At 38.2% G+C, this 24,588-nt stretch overlaps 1 protein-coding gene and 1 pseudogene across 3 annotated transcripts in view; one reads left to right on the forward strand and one right to left on the reverse strand.

Annotated features, from left to right (window-relative positions):
- NAV2 (neuron navigator 2) overlaps positions 1 to 24,588 on the forward strand; it is a 482,122-nt gene that overhangs the window by 198,085 nt on the left and 259,449 nt on the right. For all 3 annotated transcript variants that reach the window (XM_044681285.1, XM_044681287.1, XM_044681286.1), the window contains one exon: positions 826 to 980. In XM_044681285.1, coding sequence (XP_044537220.1) covers positions 826 to 980 — 155 coding nt within the window. The remainder of the gene's footprint in view (positions 1 to 825; positions 981 to 24,588) is intronic.
- On the reverse strand, positions 3,572 to 6,528 carry LOC123251732 (annotated as a pseudogene).

Raw genomic sequence — 24,588 nt, forward strand, 5'->3', positions numbered from 1 at the left:
GGGGGCAGATAGATAGGGCTAAATAAAGTGCTCGACCTGGATCATCTTCTTGAATCCAAATCTTGCCTGAGACACTAGCTGTGTGATCCTGGGCAAGTCATTTAACCCTGTTGGCCTTAGTATCCTCATCTATCAAATAAGCTGGAGAAGAGAATGGTAAACCACTCCAGTATCTTTGCCAAGAAACCCCCAAATGAAGAGTCAGATGGGATTGAAAAACAATTGAACAACAAAAAAAAATTAAATTCGATGTCAGGAAAAGCTTCCTCACACTCATACTTATCCCAGTGCAGCTTGGGCTGCCTTGAAAGGTAATGACATTCCTTCTCCCTGGTGCTTTGAGCAAAGATGACAATTATGTAGAAGGGATGCTTGCTCAAGTACAGGTTGGAGGCATCCTTTCTAACTGTGATTCTGAGGTTCTTTGAGCTTTATAAATTTAAGCATCTTTGTCAGGAGAAAACATTCCTAAATGTTTCTTCTTAAAAGTAAAACTACCAGAAGCTTGTTTTGGGCATTGGTTCATTCATTCAGCAAGCCTTTAGGACATTCCATTTGCTGTAGTAGGTACTAAGATACAAAGACAAAAAAATCGAATAGCCCCTTCCCTCAAGGAGCTTTGCCTCAATTGCTGATTTTGTTCCTTGCCCCTAAATATTTGCTGTGGCTTGCTTAAACAACTTTAAACTTCTTCAGACCCAGTTAACCTGGTTGCTCTCTTGTTCTTACTTCCTGCATGGTGGCAGCATTCTCTCCCAAGCTACCTTTCTCTCCTCCCTTCCACTGCCAGACTAAATCAGTCACCTGTTGATTTTTCCATTTCAGACTCCCAGGTCCTACCGCGAGGGTATCAGCTGCAGGCAGCGAAGCCAAAACTCGTGGGTCTGTTAGTGCCAACAACCGGCGAAGCCAGAGCTTTAACAACTATGACAAATCCAAGCCTGTTAACTCCCCACCCCTACCGCCAAGCAATGAGCAAGGTAAGTCCCTTCTTGGGGTATTTTTAGCTATTTTCCTTTGCTATGAATCTATAGAGGGAAAGGCTTAAAAGCCAAGTACAAAACTTTAAAAGGAATAAACAGGGTGGGAAAAATCTGAGATATTTCATTGTCTGAAATGTTATTCCCAGAAGTAAAAATTATGTCAATGGCATGGAGTTGTATTCCAGGCTTCTGATTCTCTCAGTAGGTCACTGTCTCCTTTTGTTTCCCTTGGGTCAAGACAGAAAGTTTACTCAGTTCAGCTCTGTTAAGATGTTCTCCCTCTCAGTCCTATGGGAGCTATGCACCGAAGGTCCAAGTAGTACCTTTCCCGGGTGAGACCTGATTCTAGACTCAGTTGCCTTCAAAAGTTCTTTATGTCTAAGAAAGTGTCCTTGCTTCATCCTTCTCAGTCTTTGCCACCACTAGCCTCACCTTGAGGAGATCAGAATTTTTCCAGCTTCCTGTGAATTTCCTTCAACTTGACTAACAGGAGCTCATTCTCAAGAAAGTTGTTAATCCCATCACCACCTTGTTCCTAGGATACAGGGGAAAGAAGAGGTGTGAGATGTGAATAGTGTGTTATGTGAGGTGTGTGTATATTGAAAACAGGTACTTGATTGTTCTAGTCTTTCCAAAGTAGCCCATCTGTTTTCATTTAAAGTGTTTGGGTTTCTATTTGATGGTAATTCTGACTTGAATATAGATTATGCTGCTTTCCCAATTTCTGCAATGCCATATGCATTAAGCACCTCCTTTAAAAGGTGAGGCAAGAGTTTGACACCCACATCTTTTCATGCTTCCATATTTCTTAATGTATACATGTGTCTCTTTTCCTTTTAGAAATTTGGCAATAAGATTGGAAAGGTCCACTTAGTACATCCTAGCAAGTCCATAAATCCTTGTGATTTCTCTTAGGTCCTGATCCTACATTGTATAGATTGTTACTGGGCATGTCACTCTCTCCTTTATGGTGTTTCTTGTCTGTCTGTCTGTCTGTCTGTCTCTCTCTCTCTCTCTCTTTTGTCTCAAGTATTTATTTATTGTCTACTATGTGCAGAAAATAATGTGATAGGTGCCAAGGAAATACAAAGATGAAATAATGCTAGTTCTCTGCCTTTTAAAAAATTAATTAGCCAGTTATGTTGAATGTACAAATAACTAGTACATGACAACTGTCCGTGAGAATTCTAAGCTAAATATTTGTTGAGATTCAAGAGGAGAAACATTATTGCTTATGGAATTGTATCAGGGCAAGGAGAGAAATTAGGGATGGCTTTTAACTGGGACATTAATGAAATGGAGCAGATTTCTGTATGGGGAGCAGAGGGGATAGCAGTTTAGAAGATCTTTCAAGCATAGAGGATGATGTAAGCAAAGACATCTGATGAAGGCTGGACCACTTTGGATAGAGCATAGTACTAATGGAGGGGAGGATCCCAAGATAAGATTGGAAAGTCTGGGTGGGTCCAGATTACCAAGGAGTATCAGGCGGCTAAGTGTTCCTTTCATCATAACAAAGTACAATCTTTAGGAAAGCCTACCCCACCCATACCACTTTCCATCTGTGGTGATGGAAACCTCCCCCCCTCTCTCTTTCAGATGTGCCAAGATTAGTGATTAGATTGTTATAAGATTTAAAAGATTGCAAAGGACCAGCATCTGGAGTCTGACTAGGTGTGAGAAATCTGACTGAGGCAAGATTCTGCCCACACAAAAGGTCACAATCAGCTGGTCAGTTCCTCCCTGAAAGTATGTGCTATAAGACTAGAAAGCACAAGCAAATGCAAAATCCAAGATGGAAGACCTCTATGAGCTATAGTCAAAAGGGATTAGGCAGATCTTCTTGAGTAAGTTCTGATTTTCATGCCCAGGAATTCCCCATAAACTGGAGAGAATTGGTGGCAATTAGTGGGTTCTAAATCAGTGGGCTAGAAATTGTGTCCTGGGATTTACTATAGATGATTAGATGCTCAGAAGTAGTATAGCAAGGTTATAATTCCCTGTCCTATGAAAAGGTAGCTGTCCCGATCTTTGGTTATTGTTAATAGTAAATAGCTGGTAGGTAGATGTTGACAGGAATTAAGGCAGGACTACCCAGGTACCAATAGCAGTGGAGTGTAGCTCCACTGGTAGAAGGCCAAGTTACTATGTGCCAAAGCCAATTTAAGTAAAGTTGCAATCTAAGCTTTTTAAGTAGAAGTCAGCCAATGACACCAGATGGCTAAGATGAGAAATACAGCAACAAAAAATCAGCTAAAGCTCCTAGTGGTCAAAACTTTATACTAACAGAATTCCTATGTTAACATTTAAAAAACAAGCATGTCAAGAACCCTGTTTATTTGGTGTTTACTTCTATCTCTGGAAAATTAGGGGTATTATCGATCCACAGTTGGGGATTTAGAAACAAGAGAAAAGTTACTTTACCTTTTCAATTGTTTTTTCATTGCTCAGTATGTTACCTAAATCCGATATTGATCACTCACTATAGATGAAAAATTTCGTAGGTAACACATCTTTTAAAATTTTTATTCCATAAATTAATCCATTTTTTGTTCAACTATGGGCTATAGATATTTGATAAAGAGGCTTTACAGGCTTTTCATTTCCTTCCATCTTCTGATGGCAGATTTGACTGTGACTGCAGAAGTGGTATTGTAGGGTCATGGACCACTAGTTATCATTTTCATACAAGATCTACAGTGCTAGATACCCACAATTCATCTGTTCGTGTTAGTCTTATTGCAGGAGGAGCAGGTTGACTTGTCATGCTGGCTAATTTCAATTTTCTTCCCTATTTTTCTGAGGGATGAACCATAACTTATTCATATTTGCCAATAATTCCAACTTTCTTGGTATTTTTACTATATGGCCAGCTGCAAGACCGAAGTTCAGAGGATAATAAATCTTTGATAAGGGTTTCATTTTGTTTTGTAGCAAGTATTATCCACATAGGTTTAAAAAGATTCGTGAAGAAAGAAGCATATTCTATAAAACCAAAGTCTGGTCTAGTTCTATGTTTGCTAACTTCTCTTGAGCCCCATAATTGTGTTTTCATTTTTTTAAATGTGTCTGATCTTGTTCCCCCTGAAAAAAAAAAGAAGACTGGATATTAATTAGAACTCAAGATGTCTGTTCAAAATTTATGATGTGCAAAGTGCTTGTTATTACCACAGGAAAAAAAGATAAGACACAGGCCCTGTTTTAATGGAGCTTTATAATCTAGTTGGAGGTGGGAGGAGAATCTGACATATTCTAAAGGGCTGTGGTTAAGAACAAAGAAAATTCATTGGAGTTCTTCATTTGGAAGGATCAAAAAAGGTTCCATAGAGAAAGCATGATTGAAGTTCAGTCTTGAAGGATGGCTGGATTTCATCAGGTGGAAATATAGGAAGAAAAAGTATCTTCTGGATATGAGGACACAAACAAAAATATAGAAGGAAGACATTGTGGATCACATGCACTTAATGGATATTGCTATATTAATTTGAACTGTATTTGGCTTTAATCCCATTCCTGAAATACGAATTAAGGACAGAATGTCAACCACACTGCGTGACTTGAAAACAAGGCCTGTTGAACATGTGTGTCAGTAGGACAGCTTTTGAAGAACTGGTCAAGACAAAAACTATTAGCTTTAAGACTTAGAGATAGAGTTGTCAGAGTTGGGGGAAATAGCAGTCACTGATGAAAATAGTGAACTTTTATATGGTGTTACTAGACTGATAGATCAATGCTATAGATGCGTTATACTTAGCTTTCAGCAATGCTTTGGTTTAAGTATCTCATGCTGCCCTTCTGGGCAAGATGGAGAGATATGATATCCATGACAGTATAATTAGATTCAGAACTGGTTGAATGTTCAAACATTAATATTGATGTCAAAATGCAGGAAGGATCTAGTGGAGTATCCTGGATCTATCCTTGGTCCTAAACTCTTCAACAAATCATTTTTTTATTGAGGACTTTACAATCAGATTTGCAGGTGGCACAAACTTGGCAAGATCAGCTAAAACACTGGATGGAAAAGTCAGGATCAAAAAAGATGGACAGGTTAACCAGTTGATCAATAATCCAGCATTTCATTAGCACATACTAAGTATCAGGCATTGTGCTAAGCAATGGGTGGGTACACAAATATAAGGAAAAAGAAAGACAGTCCCTGCCTTTTAAGAGACAGTGAGATGATATACTGGGTAAAGCACTGTGCCTAGAGAAAGATCTGAAGTGAAATCTGACAAAATTGTGTGATCCTCGGCAAGTTATTTAACTTCTGCCTCAGTTTCCTCAACTGTAAAATGTGAATACTAATAGCACACTCCTCCCTGGGTGGTTGTAAGGATTAAATGAAATATCATATCACTTAAGATAGTGCCCAGCACATAATAGGCACTTCAGATATTCTTGTTTTCTTCCTTCCCTCAAGGAGCTTACATTCTAATGGGGGAAGAAAATGCATAAAAGGGGACTGAAAAGGTATAGGGGACTGGTGAGAGGCAGAGGCTGAACATAATAAATTGGAAATCATAGAGATTAAAAAAGAATAGGATACTTGGGTTAAAAATAAGTCAGCTTCACAAATACAAACTGAGGGGGGAAAGAAAAGATGTGCAGTTTTTCAGGGAATGTAGGGTGACTCCACCTGACATGGCAGCCACAAAAGTTAATGACAGCTTAGGCTACACTGAGAGCTATAGTGTATTGAATAAAGAAAGTGATAACCTAACTCTACAGTGCTATTCACTGATCAGACAATGGGAATAATTAATTGTCTTCTGGGTACCATATTCAGGAAAGTCATCAACAACCTGTAGAGTGTCCACAACAGTCTAACTGATATAATGTTAAAAGTCTAGAGACCAAACATATCATACAAGGATTGACTGAAGAAACTGGAGGTATTTAGCCTGGGGGAGGGAATTAAAAGATTTGGGGACACATAATGCCTGCTTACCCTCCCTGGGTGGTTGTGAGTATTAAATGTCATATAGAAGAAAGGTTTGACTTGATCCCAGAGGACATAACTAGGAGCAGTGATTGGAAGTTGCAAAGATAGATAGTTAGGTTATGTGTAAAGGAAATATTTCAGGGGCAACTAGGTAGCACAGTAGATAGAGCATCAGGCCTGGAATCAGGAGGAGCAGGTTCAAATCTGACCTCAGACTTCCTAGCAATGCAATCCTGGACAAATCACTTAACCCTGATTGCCTAGACTTTACCATTCTTCTGTCTGAGAACTGATACTAGGACAGAAGGTAAGGGTTTTAAAAAAAAGAAAATGAGTTTGATCTTAGGACTGTCCAAAAGTAGACTAAGCAACTCCAGGAAATAGTGGTTTCTCTGTCAATTGGAAATCTCTGGTGGGAGCTGGACTTGAGTGCTTGTTGGGGATGGTATTAGGGGAAATTCCAGAATACACACAATTGAAACTAGACAACCCCTTAAGTCCCTTTACCTCCACAATTTTGTGATGCTTGGTGAATATTTGGAGTATTTTCTATTTTTTTTCTTACATCTCCACACTTTTATATTCTGGATGTGTCCACATTAATACTCACTATCCACAAGAACTAAAGAACCGAATCTGTTATCCTGTCTGTGAAGTATTCCCAGACTCCCTTCTGGGCTATATCATTTCTCTTGAATAATATGATCTCTCCATTCTTGAGCTGTTTTTTTTTTTCCTCCAAATCAGGTAGGTATTTTAAGAAGCCGAAATAACAACATAATCACTTGATCATAACAGACTCATTTTTTCTCATTCCTTATTTCCCAGGAAATATGACAAATGGAATTCTTCTTTTCTGTTGAAAAGACAGTCTTCTTTCTTTCTTTCTTTCTTTCCATATGTCTCTTTCATCATTTCTTTGATTGTTGCTGCCTTTTATGGAAAGGAGCATAGAGACAGTCTTTGCTGGAGACAGAGTTTTATTGCCTTCATCGCTGTCTTTTTGGAGTATCACTAGTTCTGCAGAATGAGCTGAGCCATTGATTTAGTAACTCTATAAACTTGTCACTTTGCGGTTCTAGAAGCAAGTTGCTTATCCCAGTTAGTGATTGGAAGATATAACTATAAAAGCTTTGTTCACATTGTGCTTTCTTAACTGGGCTTTGAAGGAAAAGTCAACAGTTTGGTCAAAAAGTATGCTTCAGCGCTGCTATCCTTGTCAAATAGAATACAGTTAGGATAATTCATTTGTAAACTTCTACAGAGGATAGGAACTAAACCTATGATTTAATTGGCATAGAGCCTCCTGGGTGAGGAAACTCCTTCTTTCAATGCAGGTCAGCAACTTCTTTGTAGTTTATTATCTTAGAGAAGTTGCCTATAGTCCTGAGAGAGAGGCTAAAGGACTTGCCCTGGGTCAGTCAGTGGGTGTCAAAGGCTGGACTGAAACCCATTTCCTCTTGGCTTCAAGCCTGGCTTCCCTCCACCACACCAAGCTGCCTCTGTGAAATTTCTCTTTGGAAAAAGAAAAAAGGCAAGGCAGACTCTGTGTTAGTCATATTCCAGTTAATGCCTATGAAATTTTTTCACTTAGTTTTTTTGTTACTTCAGTTTTTCAAAATTATTTGCTTCATTTGGAAGCCTTTCTTAATCAAAGAGACTTTTGTGTTGAGATCTATCTATCATCTCCACATAATCTGATAAGGATGGCTTAGTTCAGGGATAAGGAATTAAAGGGATACAAGAGACAATCTTGACTGTTAACTCATAGCTGCTTCTCTGAAGTGCCATTGAGTCACAAACTTATTATATATGAAAATTCAAACTTCCTTTCACCCAAAAGCACAAGGAAAGTTTCCCATAGCTTGCAGAGGTGCATTTTTAACCTAGATAATACAACCGGCTTAGAAGCTTCAAGGTGAAGATAAGAACCGGGCTGGACCTTCAGCTGCTTCAGTGATTATCAGCAAGTTAAGTCTGAGAATACTTTTCTCTGGGGCAAAATGCCCCTGGCTAAACTAAGGTTTTGGCCTTGGGTGGCCAAGAGGCTGCATTTCTGACCAAAGGGGGAAAATGTTAACCTCTTGACTACTGGTTTGCTAAGAGCTTAAAGCTTTTCAATAAGGCCACAATACTTTTCAACAAGAAAGGGTGTGGATCACAAATGGGATCAAAAGAGGAGTCTCAAATTTTTATCTATTCTCTTATTGGCTTCCCACACTTTTTCAAAATACTTTTCAGTCTCTTTTTTAGAAGTCATGCTCCTTGAGAAATAGATGGAGAAGCATGGTACAGTTATGGTGAGAAATAGTACAGTTAAGTGGATATGAAACTTGTTAATTTACTTGACCCTAAGTAGAGTCATTAATGAGATCAATTCACTTGAGAGGAAGGTCCATAATAGAGGGAGTGTTCTAGTGATTTGGGATTGAACTGAAAATTTTAAATATTTTAATCAGTGATCTGGTTCAAGTACTAAATTGCATCCTTATTAAATTTACAGATGACACAAAGTTAGGAAAAGTATCCAACATGTTGGATATCAAGATCCCAAAAGATCACAATAGATTGGGATAGGCAAAATCCAAGATGAAATGTAGTAGAGGTAAACATAAAGTATTCCTCTTGAACTCAAAATTCAACTTCACAAGTACAAGACTGATGAAAACACTCTAAAGAAATTCATCTTTAAAATACTTGGAGGTTTTAGTGGATTTAAAGCTCAATCAGCAGTGCAATTTAGTGTCACTGAAGTGAATATTTTAGGCTATGTTAAAAAAAAGAAATAGTGCCCAGAAGAGGGAGGTAATGTACCCGCTCTACTCTGTCTTTAACAGGTCACATTTGGAATATTGGGTTCAGTATTTTCAGTATATGCTGTGTCTTCTTCAAATGAATGTAAGTTCTTTGAGGTAAAGGACTGTTTCATTTTCATCTTTGTATCTTCAGTGCCTTGCACATAGTAGGTATAAGAATCATGTTACTATGATATTCTTTGGCAGTCATTTCCTTTTTCAGTCTAATAAGAAAGAAGTTTTCAAATAAAAGACATTATTCTTCTTTAATTTTCAAAACCAATTACCTTTAACATTGAAATAAGGCTTAAAAAATGAGCCTGTGGTTTTATTTCCATGAAAATCAGTTGTGTTTCAAAGCTCATGTTTGAGACTAGAATGCACACCATTCTTCTGGATATTTGTTCCCTGGCTTTAGTGATTGAGGGGAAGATTAGAGGCTTCAAAAGTGAAAATGAGTCATTAATTAAATGAAATATAATTTTGACTTTCCAGTGACAGGAATAGAACTTGACCCTTTGATGATCATCAGAACTTTGAGATAATTAATCACATCATTTGTCATGCATCTATATTTTCCAGGGAAAGTGTCAGACATAAAATTTCAGTGTAACACCAAGGAATATTTAGCTGAGGTTTGAGGGAAAATGCTTCCAGTTTTGTTTTTCCCAATCATTTTGTCAGCTATAATATAGTTTCTGTATCAATATTCATTATAGTCATATTTGTTTTATCTTTTAAAAAATTTTGTTGATATACTTTGTTATAGTATATTATAATTCTACCAGTTATTCACTCCAACTCACAGAACTCTCCCCTGTAACAAAGAAAAGCAATTAAGCAAAATCAAATGATTCAGTGACATCCGTAGTCATTATTTGCTAAATCTGGCATGTTTAGTGCCCTTCTGTATACCTGAGGGGTAAGGATGTTCTCTTCATCTGACCTCTGGAATTTTTGACATATTCTACAATAATTTTTCTTTACTGTTTCATGATCTCTCTCAGTATTAGAGATCATACAGTTTGCATCCTGGTGAATACAGGCAGAATTTATACTGTAAGCATGGGTTGTTAAAAAAGAAGAAAACATTTGATTTTGATGTTACTCTCTTAAGTCCCATGACTTCAGATCTTTTACTCAGTAAAACAACTCACGAGAAGCCTCCAACTGTCTGAGTTTGTAGGGTTTTAATACTGAGGAACTTCTTCTTTATCACAATTAATTCCTTAATAATCAATAATTTATACAGCACTTATGTGCCAAGTACTGTGTTAAGTTCTGAGGTTGTGGTTCAGTGTTTTCAGTCATGTCTGACTCTTGTTTTGGGGATTTTCTTGGCTGAAATACTGGAGTGGATTTTTCATTTCTTTTTTCCAGCTCATTTTACAGATGAGGAAACTGAGGGAAACAGGGTTAGGTGACTTGTCCAGAATCACACAGCTAGCATCTGAGCCAGAAAAGTAATGAAGATGAGTCTTCCTGACTCCAGGCCCAACACTACCACCTAGCTACCCAAAGGTGGAGGAGGCAAATACAAAAATGTCACTGCCCCCTTATGCTTCTCACCCTTTAACTGCAAGCAATTGGATTAAAACTCCTGTGTCTACCACTCTACAGAAAATCTCCCTCCATTGCCACCAATGGCCTGTTACTTACCATATCAAATGACATTTTCTTGGTTCTTATCTTCCTTAATCTTTCAGCAGAGTTTGGTACTTCATGATGCTCCCTTCTTGTTCTCTTTTTTACTTGTCTGACTCCAGGCTCCTTGCTAATTCATATTCCTCTCCCCGTCCCCTAATAGAACATGCCCCCCCAAGGCTTTGTACTAGGCAATCTTTTTTGCATTCTTTTCCATGATGATTTCATCTATTCCCATGGCTTCAAATGTCACCTTTGTGCAAATGAATCTCAAGTCTACATTTCCATACCTAATTTCTTCCTCTAATCTTCAGTATTCTATTTCCAACTGCTCAATGAGCATCCCTACCTGCATGTCCTGCTGGCACCTAGAATATCACAATTTAAATTTCCATCTGCCTTCTCCCAACTTCCCTATTTCTATTCCATAATGATTCTCCCAGTCATCCAGGCACAAAATTTTGGAGTCCTATTTGGTTCTTCTCTCCATCTTCTCCATTTAGTTTCGTGGCTAAATTCTAGAAAATTGACTCTCAGTAGTGTCTCTTCCATTTTATTCATTCCTAATTCCATTACTCTCATCCTTCTCACCTAGACTATTGTAATAGGCTCCTAATTTCTTCTCCTTTATGTAGTTCCTTTCCTCTCCACAACTTTGTATATTCCTTGAAAAATTCATCTTCATGATGCACACTTGTAACCATGCCATTTCTCTGCTCAAAAAATTTCAATGGCTACCACTTCTCTGTACATTAAAAACATAAACTTTTTTTGCTTGTCATTTAAGCCCTTGTATAATCTGACTCCAGTCTACCTTTCTATCTTTTTTTGACACATTCTTACCTAACACACTTGAATCTTTGACTTTAATTTTTTTAAAAAACTCTGAACTTAAACTGCAAATAAAATGGGTATTTCCATATACATAATTGAACTGAAAAAGAATTATTCTTAAAATTGCAGATCTCAATTATGTTCAACTTTCTTTTATTTTTTTTTATTTAATAATTTTTATTTTTTAGAAAAGTTAACATGGCTACATGATTCATGCTCTTACTTTCCCCTTCACCACCCCTATTCCCCCCTCCCCCCATAGCTGATGCACATTTCCACTGGTTTTAACACGTGTCATTGATCAAGACATTTCCAAATTGTTGATAGTTACATTGGTGTGGTCGTTTCGAGTCTACATCCCCAAACACATCCACCTCAACCCATGTGTTCAAGCATTTGTTTTTCTTCTGTTTCCACTCCTGCAGTTCTTCCTCTGAATGTGTTTCTTTTACTTTTAATTACCTTCAGCACGTGACTTTCAAAGCTCTTATTTGTCTATGCTGCCTCTTGGTTTTTCCTTAAGTTCTCCTTTATATATTAAGAAAAATGCTTCAATGACCCTCTTTTCTTTATTTTTTTTTTCCTTTTTTGAATCCAATTGCTTATCCCCTTTCTCTCAATTCCCCTCTTCCATTGAAAAAGAAGGAAAAAAATCCTCAGCAAGCTGCCTGTTCAAGCAAAACAAATTCCCACACTGATTGGCTATGTTGGAAAATACATGTTTCCATCTCAAGTCCATTACTTCTTAGTCTAAAGGTAGAGAGCATTGCATCCTTTTCTCTGACCAAGCCATTCCCCAATATTAGCCTTCAGTCAGTCTCCATCTCTGGGCCAGGTAGCAAATGACCTGAATCCATATATTGGCCGTACTAATCCTACTTTAAACTCTAGGCCAAAGCGATGATCTCAGTTTATCTGCAATGGGATGAAAATGTAATATTTGGTGCTTGCAGGTCTCTGCTGATTATATCAATCAACTGCTGTGCTAATAGATTTGACCAAAAGTTACCTTCTCATTGGTTCTGGGAACCCGGGCTTAGTGCGTACTACTAAATATATGACTAGGAGTTAGTGAGTCATGCCATTCTTGGGATTGGCAGGCTTCCTGTCCTCAGGAGTATCTTGGCAAATGATAAGTCCTATCTGGCTAATATAACAATACTTTTATGTCTGTGTTTCCCTTATAAAAGAAAGAAAAAAAGACAAAAACTTTTCATCCTTTGCCTTGTTCAACAAAACGGGGTCTCACTGTATTTTTCTGAAATGTCAAATGATGTAAAAAATCAGTGATCTGGAATAATTCATAACTTACTGGAAAAAAACAAAATAAAAATAGAGGTAGGCGAAAGCTGATCTCTGCTGCCCTCTAATGGCAAAGCTTTGTATAACTTGGAGAGCTTCTAGGTTGCCATCTAACTTTCACAATTCTCTCTTCCTCTCCCCCTTCTATGTATGTGTATGCTTATGTGTGTTTACATCCATGTAAACTACAGTTTGCATGCACACACCATTGGACAAAATAATGACAGTGACTTTTAAAATACTGTCCTCTGACACATACTTCTAAAAAAAAAAGCCATATTTTCTATCTTAGAATCAATAGTAAGCATCAGTTCCAAGGCAGAGGATAAGAGTCAGGCAAATGGGGTGAAATGACTTGCTCAGGGCAGACAATTAGGAAGAACCTGAGGCCAAATTTGACCACTCAATTTTTTTGTATTTAAATTATTTATTAAAGTGAAACAAACAACACCCCCCCCCAAATATGTTACCCATATAAGATTGTACAATATAATTAACCATATTTATTCTCTACCTTTTCCCTCACTAGGAGATTTTTTTTGAATTTTTTATTTTTTAGAAAAATTTTTTCCATGGTTACATAATTCATGTTCATGCTCTCTCTCCCCCACCCCACTCCCACCCCCAGTAGCCGACGCACATTTCCACTGGTTTGTTCCCGTGTCATCGCTCAAGAGCTATTTCCATATTGTTGATAATTGTTCTAGGGTGGTCATTAAGAGGCTACATCCCAATCGTGTCCTCATCAACCCATGTGTTCAAGCAGTTGTTTTTTCTTCTGTGTTTCCACTCACTGGGAGATATTTTAAATAGTGCCAGTAAGAAGGAAAATAAAGACTTCATATTATTAGCTTCCTATTTAATTTTTTAAAAGATTCACCTATTGAATGCTTATCATGAAATTAATCATTGTGCATCCAGGAAATTTGCCATTGGAGCTCTCTTCCACTGCACTACATACTTTTAATTTGTCACATGTGAGTGTCTCTTCCATTCTGGTGGTTGGTCAGAACAGCCATCTATATCATGGATGTGCCAACTGACTTCTTATGGGAATCAGTCAAAGGAACATGAATCCAACCACTGGGTTCCACAAGACAAGAGTGACCAAACAGCGCCTATTTCACTCACTGTCCCAGTCCTTTCCAGCTGGTTAGGGTCAGGACCAGGTGGTGGGACTTTCCAATTCTCTGTCCACTAAGCCATCTAGTGTCCCCCTGAACACATATTTTCTGTGTCGAGTCATTTAACTTTTCAGTGCTCTAAGCATTTATTGAGGACTATCAAGTTATAGAGTAGTTGCTGACCTATGTTGGTAATGGGATTTTCCTTACCTAAAGTATAGTGCTCTGTTCTGATGAAATCAGAGATCTAGTCCCTAGTCCTCAAGGCTAGAATTCTTTTATATTATTTTTTGGATATGCGGGATATACATTGATCATATCCTGGCACTGATACTTTGGATGCGTGGTCTCCTCTCTGTGGGTCTTCCCTCTAACAGGGTCAGTCACATTCAATCCCCCTGCTGTGAATACTGCAAAACTCTTGCCTATATCCTTCCATGTATTCCTTCCCAAAGGATCCTAATGTTCTAGAGCAGGGGTCAGCAACGTATGGCTCTTTCTGCAGGAGCCATAAAGTCCATTTTTTTTTCAGGCTCTGTTACAAGAGCTCACATTGTGAGCACTGTACGGCTCTCACGAAATTACATTTTTAAAAATGTGGCGTTTATGGCTCTCACGGCCAAAAAGGTTGCTGACCCCTGTTCTAGGGACTTACTCCCTGCCTTTCATTGTTGCATGGACGCCAGTGGAGAAGATCATCCATTGTCATGATTAAATTTACATGGAGTGGTGGAAAACAGGTTCTCTAAGGTGGGAAGAAACGAGCAGTGTCTATTGACCGAAATACAAGTGGAAGAAGGACGAGTCCTCCATGAGGCATTTTATTAGTTTGCTGGATTGTGAAGATGGTAATTTAGCTCTTAGTAAAAGGTATTATTGGGGGCACTTCTAGCTGCTATGGATTAAGTGATTTGGCTGGCAGTCTCTCTTTCTCTGAGAAGCAGAATTTGAAAGTCTAATGGATTGCCTGAAATAAGATGCTTTCATTTTGTCTTCTTTGTTGTAGAACACATTTCTTTTTGTGGTTCTAGAGAAAGTGGGGCAGCATGATGTAGCAGGTCAAAAGCCAGCCTGATAGTCAAGATTTGTGTTTCTGGGCAAGTCTCTCCACTTCTCAGTAGTCTAAAGGTTAATTCTCCAAGGCTATCAACTATAGGCTAGGTAGATGTGATACTTGCATCGGTAGAAAGAATTTTCTTGTTGGGAGTTCTCTATACTAATGAAATCATAGGTTCGGTCCAAAATTTTTATAAAAATAAGTGAGTTAGATAGGAATGGAATGGATAGAGTTGGGTATTGAGTGGCTAGGAGTAGGAGTGGCCTGAGTGAATGAAACCTGATGACATTTTACCTGGAGACTTAGAGCCTGCCCTTACTCTTTAGTGTGGGGTGTCATGGTTAAGAAGGAAGATGTTTTGAGACGATTTAGGAGAATAAATGCAGTAGTACCCATATGGCCTTATAAATAAATAAGTGGAATAGGTACTTCCTAAATAACTCCCTCCATCTGTGATGGTTCAAAAAATGTTGCCATTGCAGATTCGTTCCTTTGGGCCCTGAAGTTCGTGGCAATATTCCTAAGGACTGATTGTTCATAACCTGCCATGTGGAACATGTCTGCTTTTTAGGGAAGATTTTTATTAATCCAAGTGACCAAATCTTGCTTTTATACATTTCATTTTCCTGGGACATCAGAGAATCCAATGTAAGGTGATTTTTGATTCCTCAAAAAAAATTATGGGCAAAGAATTTCCCTAGTTCTACCTAGGAGTAGAAATAACTATTTTAGTGAAAGAGGTTTCAAAGGGGTAGATTTGGTGAGTAAGTCTTCAGAGTTTGGGGAAACTGTATTCTAATTCAAAGTCAGAAATGCCCAAGTTGATCTGGCTTTTCTGAAGCTTAATTTTTCAAAGGATGCATTTCCTACATTTGCTGTAGGAGGGCAGCAAGTGCCCAAGAAAAATAAACCATTCTTCTAGTATAACTAGGAGGTCAATAGAATTTATATGAAAGGAACATTTTTTTAAATTAAAAAGCTGCAAATTATATTAGTGATCCTTTCTCATGCATACCATGTAAGGTAAATAAATCTTTGGTACTTAATTCTTTGACAACTCCTCCCTGAATGGGATCCAGCAGCATATATAAAGTTCTTTGTAATCACAAAAATCTATAGAAATGTAAGGTGCCATTCTTACAAAACTACCTAATATAAAATTATACCATAGGGGAAGTTTTTATTTAGGGGGCTCTAGTTTGTTTGTTGTCGTTGTTGTTTCACAGACATACATAATATCAGAATCAGAGGAACCTAAAAGGATATTTAGTCCAAGAAGTGCCCAAACTAGAAGCTACTGTACGATATTTCCCTGTCATTAGATAGTTCTCCTAGGCAATCTTTTCTTACATTAAGTCTAAATTTGGCCCCTTTTGACTTGGAACGATTGCTCCAACTCCTGTACTGTGAGGTAAAGTAGAAAAAACTAACCCCCTTCTACATAGCATGCCTTCATATACTTGAAGATTAATATTATGTGCACTCCTCTGCCATAAATTTTCTCTTCTCAGAGCTAAATATCCATGAACTCTTCAATAATCTTCTGATGGCATGATCTTGACTAATTTGGCTGCCATCCTTCGGATCCTTTCTAGTTTGTCAATGCTCCACCAAATGTAATGTGTATAATTTTACATGGTATTCCAACTATGGTCTGACCAGGACAGAGTATAATGACATTATCATTCCCCAAATCCTGGGGGCTATGATTTTGGTTAAAGCATCTTAATAAAGTCATGTTAGTTTTTTTTTGTTTTTTTTTGGAGGACCTATTTTAAAAATATATTTAATCATATTAATTTATAGAAAATTAAATTAGAATTAATAATTACAAAATGGATCAGCTTTACAATGAAACAAGTATATGTCAAAACAGCTGCAACAAAAGTTACAATAGTTCTTGAGGATGGGCACTGTTCTCCCACTTCAGACCAAGGATGACTTTGCCAGTAATTCCCAAAGTGGGCGCTACCGCCCCCTGGTGGGTGCTGCAGCAATTCAGGAAAGCGGTGATGGTCACAGGTGCATTTATCTTTCCTATTAATTGCTATTAAAATAAAAAAAATTAATTTCCAGAGGCACTAAGTAACATTTTTTCTGGAAAGGGGGTGGTAGGCCAAAAAGTTTGGGAACCACTGTCTCCAGAGCTAAGCACAGTGACTGGCACATAGTAGGTAATTAATAAATGCTTCTTGATTTAAATCTACCTATGGATATTTGTTCATCATGTTAGTTTTTTTGCTGCCATATCACCCTTTTGATACTTAATGAATTTGCCATCCACTAAAATGCTTGAGGTCTTTTTCACACTAACTGATGTCAAGTTACATGTCTTGGACTTAGTATTTGGCCTTATTCAAGCATAAAACTCTTATCCTTATTAATGTTCACCTTAACAAATCAGAAGTAGTGGACAGAGAAGTGGCTTCAGAAACTGGGGCTCATGTCCTCTCTCTGACAAGTACTCCCTATATACCCTAGGTAAAGCACTTATACTCTCAGGGCTCCCTAATCATCTTTCTGAGATTATAAGCCTCAGAAAAAATGTTGACCTGCCGAATTTCCTCATTCCTTCCCTATCCTATTGAAATCATAAGTCCCAGCCCAGTGTTCACATTATTAGATTCAGTCCAGTGTGCTCTATTTCCTTGAAATATTTTTGGAACCTGATTCCATCATCCAATCATCCAATGTTCCGTTCTAGCTTTAGCTTGTTTCAATATTTGATGAACATGCCGTCTAGGCTTCTATTTAAGTTACTGATAAAAATGTTAAGTAGCACAATGCTAGTCAGAAATTCCTGGGGTATTACATTGGAGAATTACCTCCAAGATAATATTGAATCATTAACTATGTCTCTTTGTTGATAATCTTGCATTCATTCTTGACTTTTCCATCTTCATTCCCCAAATCTAATCTATTGTGATGTTCTATTGATTCTACCCCCAAAACATACTTCACATCCATCTCTTCACTGATCTATTAGTCTTGTGTGTGTGTGTGTGTGTGTGTGTGTGTGAGAGAGAGAGAGAGAGAGAGAGAGAGAGAGAGAGAGAGAGAGAGAGTTAGACTTAGTTAGAGTTAGAGTTGGAGTTGGAGTTGGAGTGTATTTTGACATGACCTGTCCTTGATGAAGTCTTGATGAAACCCATTGTGGTTGGAATTTTAATTAAAAAGACCTGAGTTCAAGGGAAGTGGAACCAAGATGGCAGCTTGGAAGCAATGAAAGCCTGAAATCTCTCTGAATACCTATCTAAACTGATCTTTAAAAGGTACCTCAAAAGGATAGGGATCAAAGCAGGATGAGTGAGAGGGCTCTCCCACTGAACACAATGTGAAAGATAGGCAGAGAGAATAGATTTCCACAATATAAGGGGGAACCAGAAGCAAAACTGCAAATAAAGTACAGGCTGACCCCCCCGACACACCTACTGGGCCAGCCTTGGAAACAGAGTGCAGGCAATGTTGGAATCCCAAGTCATGGGTTACACCAACAACAGAGCACCACTGATGCAGAGGTCCTAAGTGCTAGGCACTCTCGAACCTCTATTGCAGCAGCTAAGACAGAAATGGCCAGCAACTTGTAGATTTCCCAATTCAATGGCACAAAAATGAGCAAACAGCAGCAAAAAACAAAACAACCCCCCACCCCCCAAAAAAACCCTCTGGACCATCGAAAATTTCTATGAGGAAAAAGAACATAGTCACTACCCAATTTATTCCCTCAACATTTGTTAGTAGGATTATTCAATAATCTCATAAATGACTTCCAAAATCTCTCCCTTCTCCAAGCCATCCTTAAGCAGCTGATAAATTGATGTTACTTCAACACTAATCTGACCATATTACTCTCTAGTGAATCTTTATTACTTCTAGGAAAAAAGAAAAGAAAAAAGAAAAGAAAAGAAAAAATCTTAGCCTTGCATTTAAAGCCAGCGCAATCTGGTTTCCACCTACTTTTATATTATTTCCTTTTACACATTCTACAATTCAGCCAAATTGGTCTATTGTTCTTTATATATAATATTCTATCTCTGTCTCTGTCTTCAAATAGGTGCTCCTCCATGCTTGGAGTGAACTTCTTTTTCACCTCTACCTATTAGACTCAGAGCTTCCTTCAAGGCTTGGTTTAGTTGCCATCTAAGCCATTCCTGTTTCTGCCATTTATGAGTGTTTTCTCCATCATGAAATGTCTTTGTATTTGCTTTGTTTGTACATTGTATTTGTTTATCTCTGTACGTGGTGATATTTCCAATAGACTATTAACTCCTTTAGGATGGGATATGTTGCCTTTGTAGTCCCAGAAGCTTTGTACCACTAGGAAGGAAGGAATATGAGGGAGGGGGAGAAAAAGAAAAGAAAGAAAAAAGGAGGAAAGGCATCACAAGAGACTTTGGCATATGCTTTGCTAAAATGTAAGTAAATTGTACCTCCACCAATTCACTGAACTCCCAGGCTTAGCAACCCTTTCCAAAAAGGAAATGAGGTTACTCTGGCATGACCTGATCTTGATGAAACCATGCTGGCTCTTTTTGATGAATACTTCCTTTTTCAGATTTTCACTAATGTGAACTGGATATTTTTAGATCTTAAGCCCTCTTAAGTCTTTGTTCTTCTGAGGTCCTTACCTGACTTCCAAGAAAGCATTAGATAATAATAAGGTTTAGATGAGCTAGTTTTACATCAGATACTCAGTATTTATTGACTGACATTAGTTTAGGCAAAGAATTGCTTCATTCCCATTAATTAAAAAGATAAGCTATTTTCTGATTCGTATGAGCTACAATCATATAGCAACTAGAATTCCAGAATCCTATGAAAGTAAAAGAATAGTTGACATTTCAGATAAAATGGCAGTAGATTCCAAAGAGTTGTCTTTCTTTCCTTATCTGCTTTGCAAGCCAATGCATTAGATTGATAGGCAACGTGGTGAAGTGGCTAGTGTAATATATTTGGTTTCATGAAGACTGGAGACAAACCCACCTCAGACATTAACTGTGTAACCTTGGATAACACTCTTAACTTCTCTGGGCTTCAGTTTGTTACCTGTAAAATTAAAGGTTTGGACTTATGCGGCTCCTTCAGCTCTATGACCTTATGGTTTAAGAGAAGAGCAGTTTGGGATAGTGTCTTCTTGCTGCTGAATTGTTAGCTTATATCAGAGACAAAATCCTTCCCAAGTCTTCAGTACAGTAGCCCCATTCCCTGATCTTGGACCCCTGATGCCTAGAAGAGACCAGTAGCAATGATATTCATTGACATTTACAGAGTACCTTTAAGTTTGCCAAATAATCTACATAGATTATCCACTTTGGAACTCACAAAAACTAAAAACCCTAAGTATTACAAATATGATTGTCCCCATTTTGTAGATGACTAAGTGAAGGCTCAGTAAGGGACTTGCCCAGGTTCCCACAGCCAGTGTGAGGTGGGACTAGGTCCCTTTGTTGCACATCCCAAGTCCAACACTTTATCCAGTCCTCCTGGTAGCTCCTTTAAGCTACTAGTATGGTACCCTGTATAGAACTTATTGCCAGATGAAACTTGATCCTAGGTATCTCTGGGCCTGACTCCCTGCACTTTTTGTGCATATGTCAATTCAGAAACAGCCTAAGGGTTCAGGAATTAACTTTGGAGTGCATCAAATGTATTTGTAAGATAATAATATTTTTTCCCTACTGCCCCAAGAAAGACCATTTAGTAAAATGATCTAGTTAGTTCAGCAGTGGTAATCCCACTGTCACTGGCTATCTTCCTAGCTCAGGACCACCCATCTGGTGATAATCTGGAGAGCCTCTTTTTGGTTCCCCAATGAAGCAGAAAGGATTCTTTATAGTATACTGCACTTGATATACACTTTGTTGGTTATCTCCACCTTAGACCCTAATAGAGCCATGAGCTCCATGCCAATCTCCTGTTTTTCTCTTTGCCTATAATGCTTTGCTGAACTCTGACTTGATCCAGAATGATCTCGTTTCTGATTCCTCTCTATTCTCTGGACTTGGATCTCACACACTTTTTGAGGTTCTTTCCTACAGTTTTGTCCCTTAATTGAAGGTATGCACGCGCGCGCGCGCACACACACACACACACACACACGGAAAGAGAGAGAGAGCTGGGGAAGAGGGAGGATTAGATAGCTTCAATCTTCCATTTAATATTAGCCATCACGACCTTGACTAATGGGTGTTATAACCAGTCCTTTCTGGGACCGAAGTACAGAGATCTACGAAATAGAATAAGGAACCCATTCTTTTTATTAAAACTCTTATCTTCCATCTTAGAATTAATACTTTGTATTGGTTCTAAGGCAGAAGATCAAAAAGATCCAGGCACTGGGAATTTAGTGACTTGCCCAGGGTCACACAGCTAGCAGAAGCCCATTTCCATTTGCACTTTGAAAAATTTTATTTAATTAATTGATTTAAATATTTTTCCATTGTTACATGATTCATGTTCTTTCCTTCCCTTCCTCCCCCTCCCTCCCATAGCCAATGAGTAATTCTTCTGGATTTTACATATGCCATTGATCAAGAACTATTTCTATATTATTAATCTTTGCACTAGGGTGATCATTAAGAGTCTACATTCCCAATCATATGCCCATTGACCCATGTGATCAAGCAGTTGTTTTTCTTCTGTGTTTTTACTCCCACAGTTCTTTCTCTGGATGTGGATAGTGTTCTTTTTTATAAGTCCCTCAGAATTTTCCTGGATCACTGCATTTCTGCTAGTAGAGAAGTCCATTATATTCTATTATTCCACAGTGTATCAGTCTCTGTGTATAATGTTCTCCTGGTTCTGTTCCTATCACTCTATATCAATTCCTGGAGGTTGTTCCAGTTCACGTGGAATTCCTCCAGTTCATTAGAAGCCCATTTTTAAAGGGTTTGTTCTGTCCAGTGTGTTAGGTGCTGGGTCTTTTAATAATCAATCAACAAGAATTAAACAATGTGTTTGGACAAAGGTGACACAAATGTAAACATTAGATCAAGCAATGGTAATTCAAATATAAATATTAGACATTCCTGCCTTCAAGAAGTGTGCATTCTAATAGGAGGCTACAATACATATCTGAGAGTTTTGCGCAAGGAAGGAAGTTAGCTTGACACTCAGCAGTTACAGGAATTAGGAGTGGAGCCACTAACCAATACATTGTTAAACCCTTTCCAATATTGATCATAGTATTCATTGGATTATTAATACAAAAGCAAGATGGGGAATAGAAAGGATTGAGGAAAAAGATCAGGAGAAGAAAGCTGAAGAGAATACATAAATGGTTGCAAGATAAATAAATGACAACATGGCCTCTTGGATGGCAGCAGGATGGGGTATAAAGTGTGGTCTGGGCCAGGCCAGATAGAACAGATCGAGGTGAATTTTCCCCACTTCATTTATCTACTAATCAGGATGATTCAGCCCTGATACAAAACCTCTAAGTACCTAACCTTGGGGAAAGAAACGCTAAGACATTTTCAATTCCCATATGGAATGGAGTAGGATAGTCTGAAGAACACTTGCACTAGGGTGATCAAATATAGGGACTTGCCTAGACCCCTGATTCTTCCATTATCAACAGAACCAATACTATTGCTTTTTTGTAATTAATTTGGCTAGTAGAATAATCACCAGCATCAAACTTGGAGCTAGTATTGCCTTAAATAACCCTGTTCTTTTTTTTTTTAAATTAATAACCCTGTTCTTAATGAGTTATCCTGTGGAGTAGTAGGAAACTCTTGTCTCTGATGACTGCAACTATACCTGTGAACCTGGCTTTCTGCCTCTCACTGTGTCTTTTTAGGGATCATGCCAATCTCTTCTCCCAGTTTGTTTTTACATCAAGGAATCTTTGCTCTTTCCATTCTCCTCCTCCATGAATTGTTTCTTCCCCTTTTTTTCTTGAGATCATAGTTTTTGCCCCTTCTGTTGCTATTTAGAAATGTATATCCTTCCCAACTTCCTGTAGTGCCAGGTATTGAAAAAACACTAGGACTTCAGAATTATAAGTCCTGGATTCATATCCTGACTTCTGCAATTGAAGAAACTTAAATCCGAAGTGTTTAAGTAATTAGTCCAGTGCCACACAGATAAGTATATCTTCCTGTCTCAAAGTCCAGCACCTTAGCCTTTATAGCATGCATTCTCTCAAAGGATGTTGAAATAAGTAATTGCTACGACCCCTTCCAGGTCTAAATCCTCTGATCTTTCTTGCTGATTAAATAGAGATCATTTAATTATATCTATATAACAATCTGTCTGCCTTAGCAAGCCCTGTTTGTCTCTACTAGCACTGAATGTGAAACTGATTTATTGATGAAATTTCATACCACCATCCATGGAGGAGTGAAGTAAATGTTTTTATTTTTATTGACAAACTGTCCTTGGGGAAAAATATAGCTTTCCTGAATTGATCATTGATGTAGGAAAAATACCATGCTACTTATTTAATCAGATCTTTAAATCATTATCAGTCAACATGAATTAAGAGGCTGTAACATGCCAGGCACTGTGCTAGGTGCTAGGGACACAAAGATAAATGAAACAGTCATAATCATAGACTTTATAGTCTACTAAAAACACATATACAGAGAGAGAGAAAAAGAAGAATCAGAATTTACCCCTAAATTAATTAAAGATGAAATTATGAGTGAAAATGAAATTATAAGTATTTGACATGAAATCCAATTGCAGTCAATGTATTTTGGAAAAGGATTTTTCTCTGGAGGATATTAGGATTTTTTTTTTCCTTTCAGTGTGCATATGCCTTTGGCAAAGGGCCAAGAATAAGAACTTATTTATGAGAGAAACATTTTCATAAATAGGATTTTATTCCTTCTTTCTTTCCTTCCTTCCTTCCTTCCTTCCTTCCTTCCTTCCTTCTTTCCCTCTTTCCTTCCTTCCTTCCTTCTTTCCCTCTTTCCTTCCTTCCTTCCTTCTTTCCTTCCTTTCTTCCTTCTTTCCTTCCTTCCTTCCTTCCTCCCTTCCTCCCTTCCTCCCTTCCTCCCTTCCTTCCTTCCCTTCTTTCTTTCAAGCTCTTCAGTCTGACTACTATATCACATGAATGTGGCTGAACCTATATTTTAATCATCTTTCACTCCCATTCTCAGGGCTGATGACAACAAGAACTTCTGATTGGTCAAACAGAAAATATATTTCCAAACAGGAGGCAGTGAGAAGTAATTAATGAGGTACTCAAACTGGAAATCAGGAAGACATGGGTTTAAATCACAGCCCAGATCCTTTTTAGCTCTGTGATCCTGTTCAAGTAATTTCATTTCTTTGGAGTTCAGTTTCTTCATCTATGAAATGGAGAGGAATTAGGGTGGGGGTAGGGGGAAGAGTGGGGAAATTGGTTTAATGGCTTCTCAAATGGAATTCTAAGTCTATGATCCTGTGATTAGACCCTAAAACACCCTGACTTTGAACTCCTTTGAGGGATCACATCTGCCTGTCTTCTGAAATTCTGTGATTCTAGACTTTGGGGACTGCCAGAATTGGCTGCCTTGTTAGGACAGGTGCTGAGTCCATTGCAAACAGCAGTAGCAGGAAAATGTTTGGAAATGCTTTATTTAATTAAAGAGTCCCTCTGATCAACCTCTAGACCTGAATGTTTCCGAAATCATCCAAGCCCGATGTGGAGGCTGAATTCCTTGAAGTGTTTCCAAGGTGCCTTTTGAATGATTTTCCCCAAACAGAGATCCTATCTGGTGCGTGCAGCTGGGAGAGCAGTACTCTAGCTCTCTGGGCACTTTTTAACAATAGAGTTTTGTTTCATCCCCACTGTCTCACCCCCTCCCATTCTAACCCTCTTTCCCCCTTTATTGGCCAACTGTTCTCTTCATTCCCTCTAACAAGGAGTGTGCTGTAGGTAATTCCCCAACCCCAGAAGGGGCTACAATTTTGT

Source organism: Gracilinanus agilis, chromosome 6 (genome assembly GCF_016433145.1).
Source record: "Gracilinanus agilis isolate LMUSP501 chromosome 6, AgileGrace, whole genome shotgun sequence".
In the NCBI taxonomy this organism is placed as follows: domain Eukaryota; kingdom Metazoa; phylum Chordata; class Mammalia; order Didelphimorphia; family Didelphidae; genus Gracilinanus; species Gracilinanus agilis.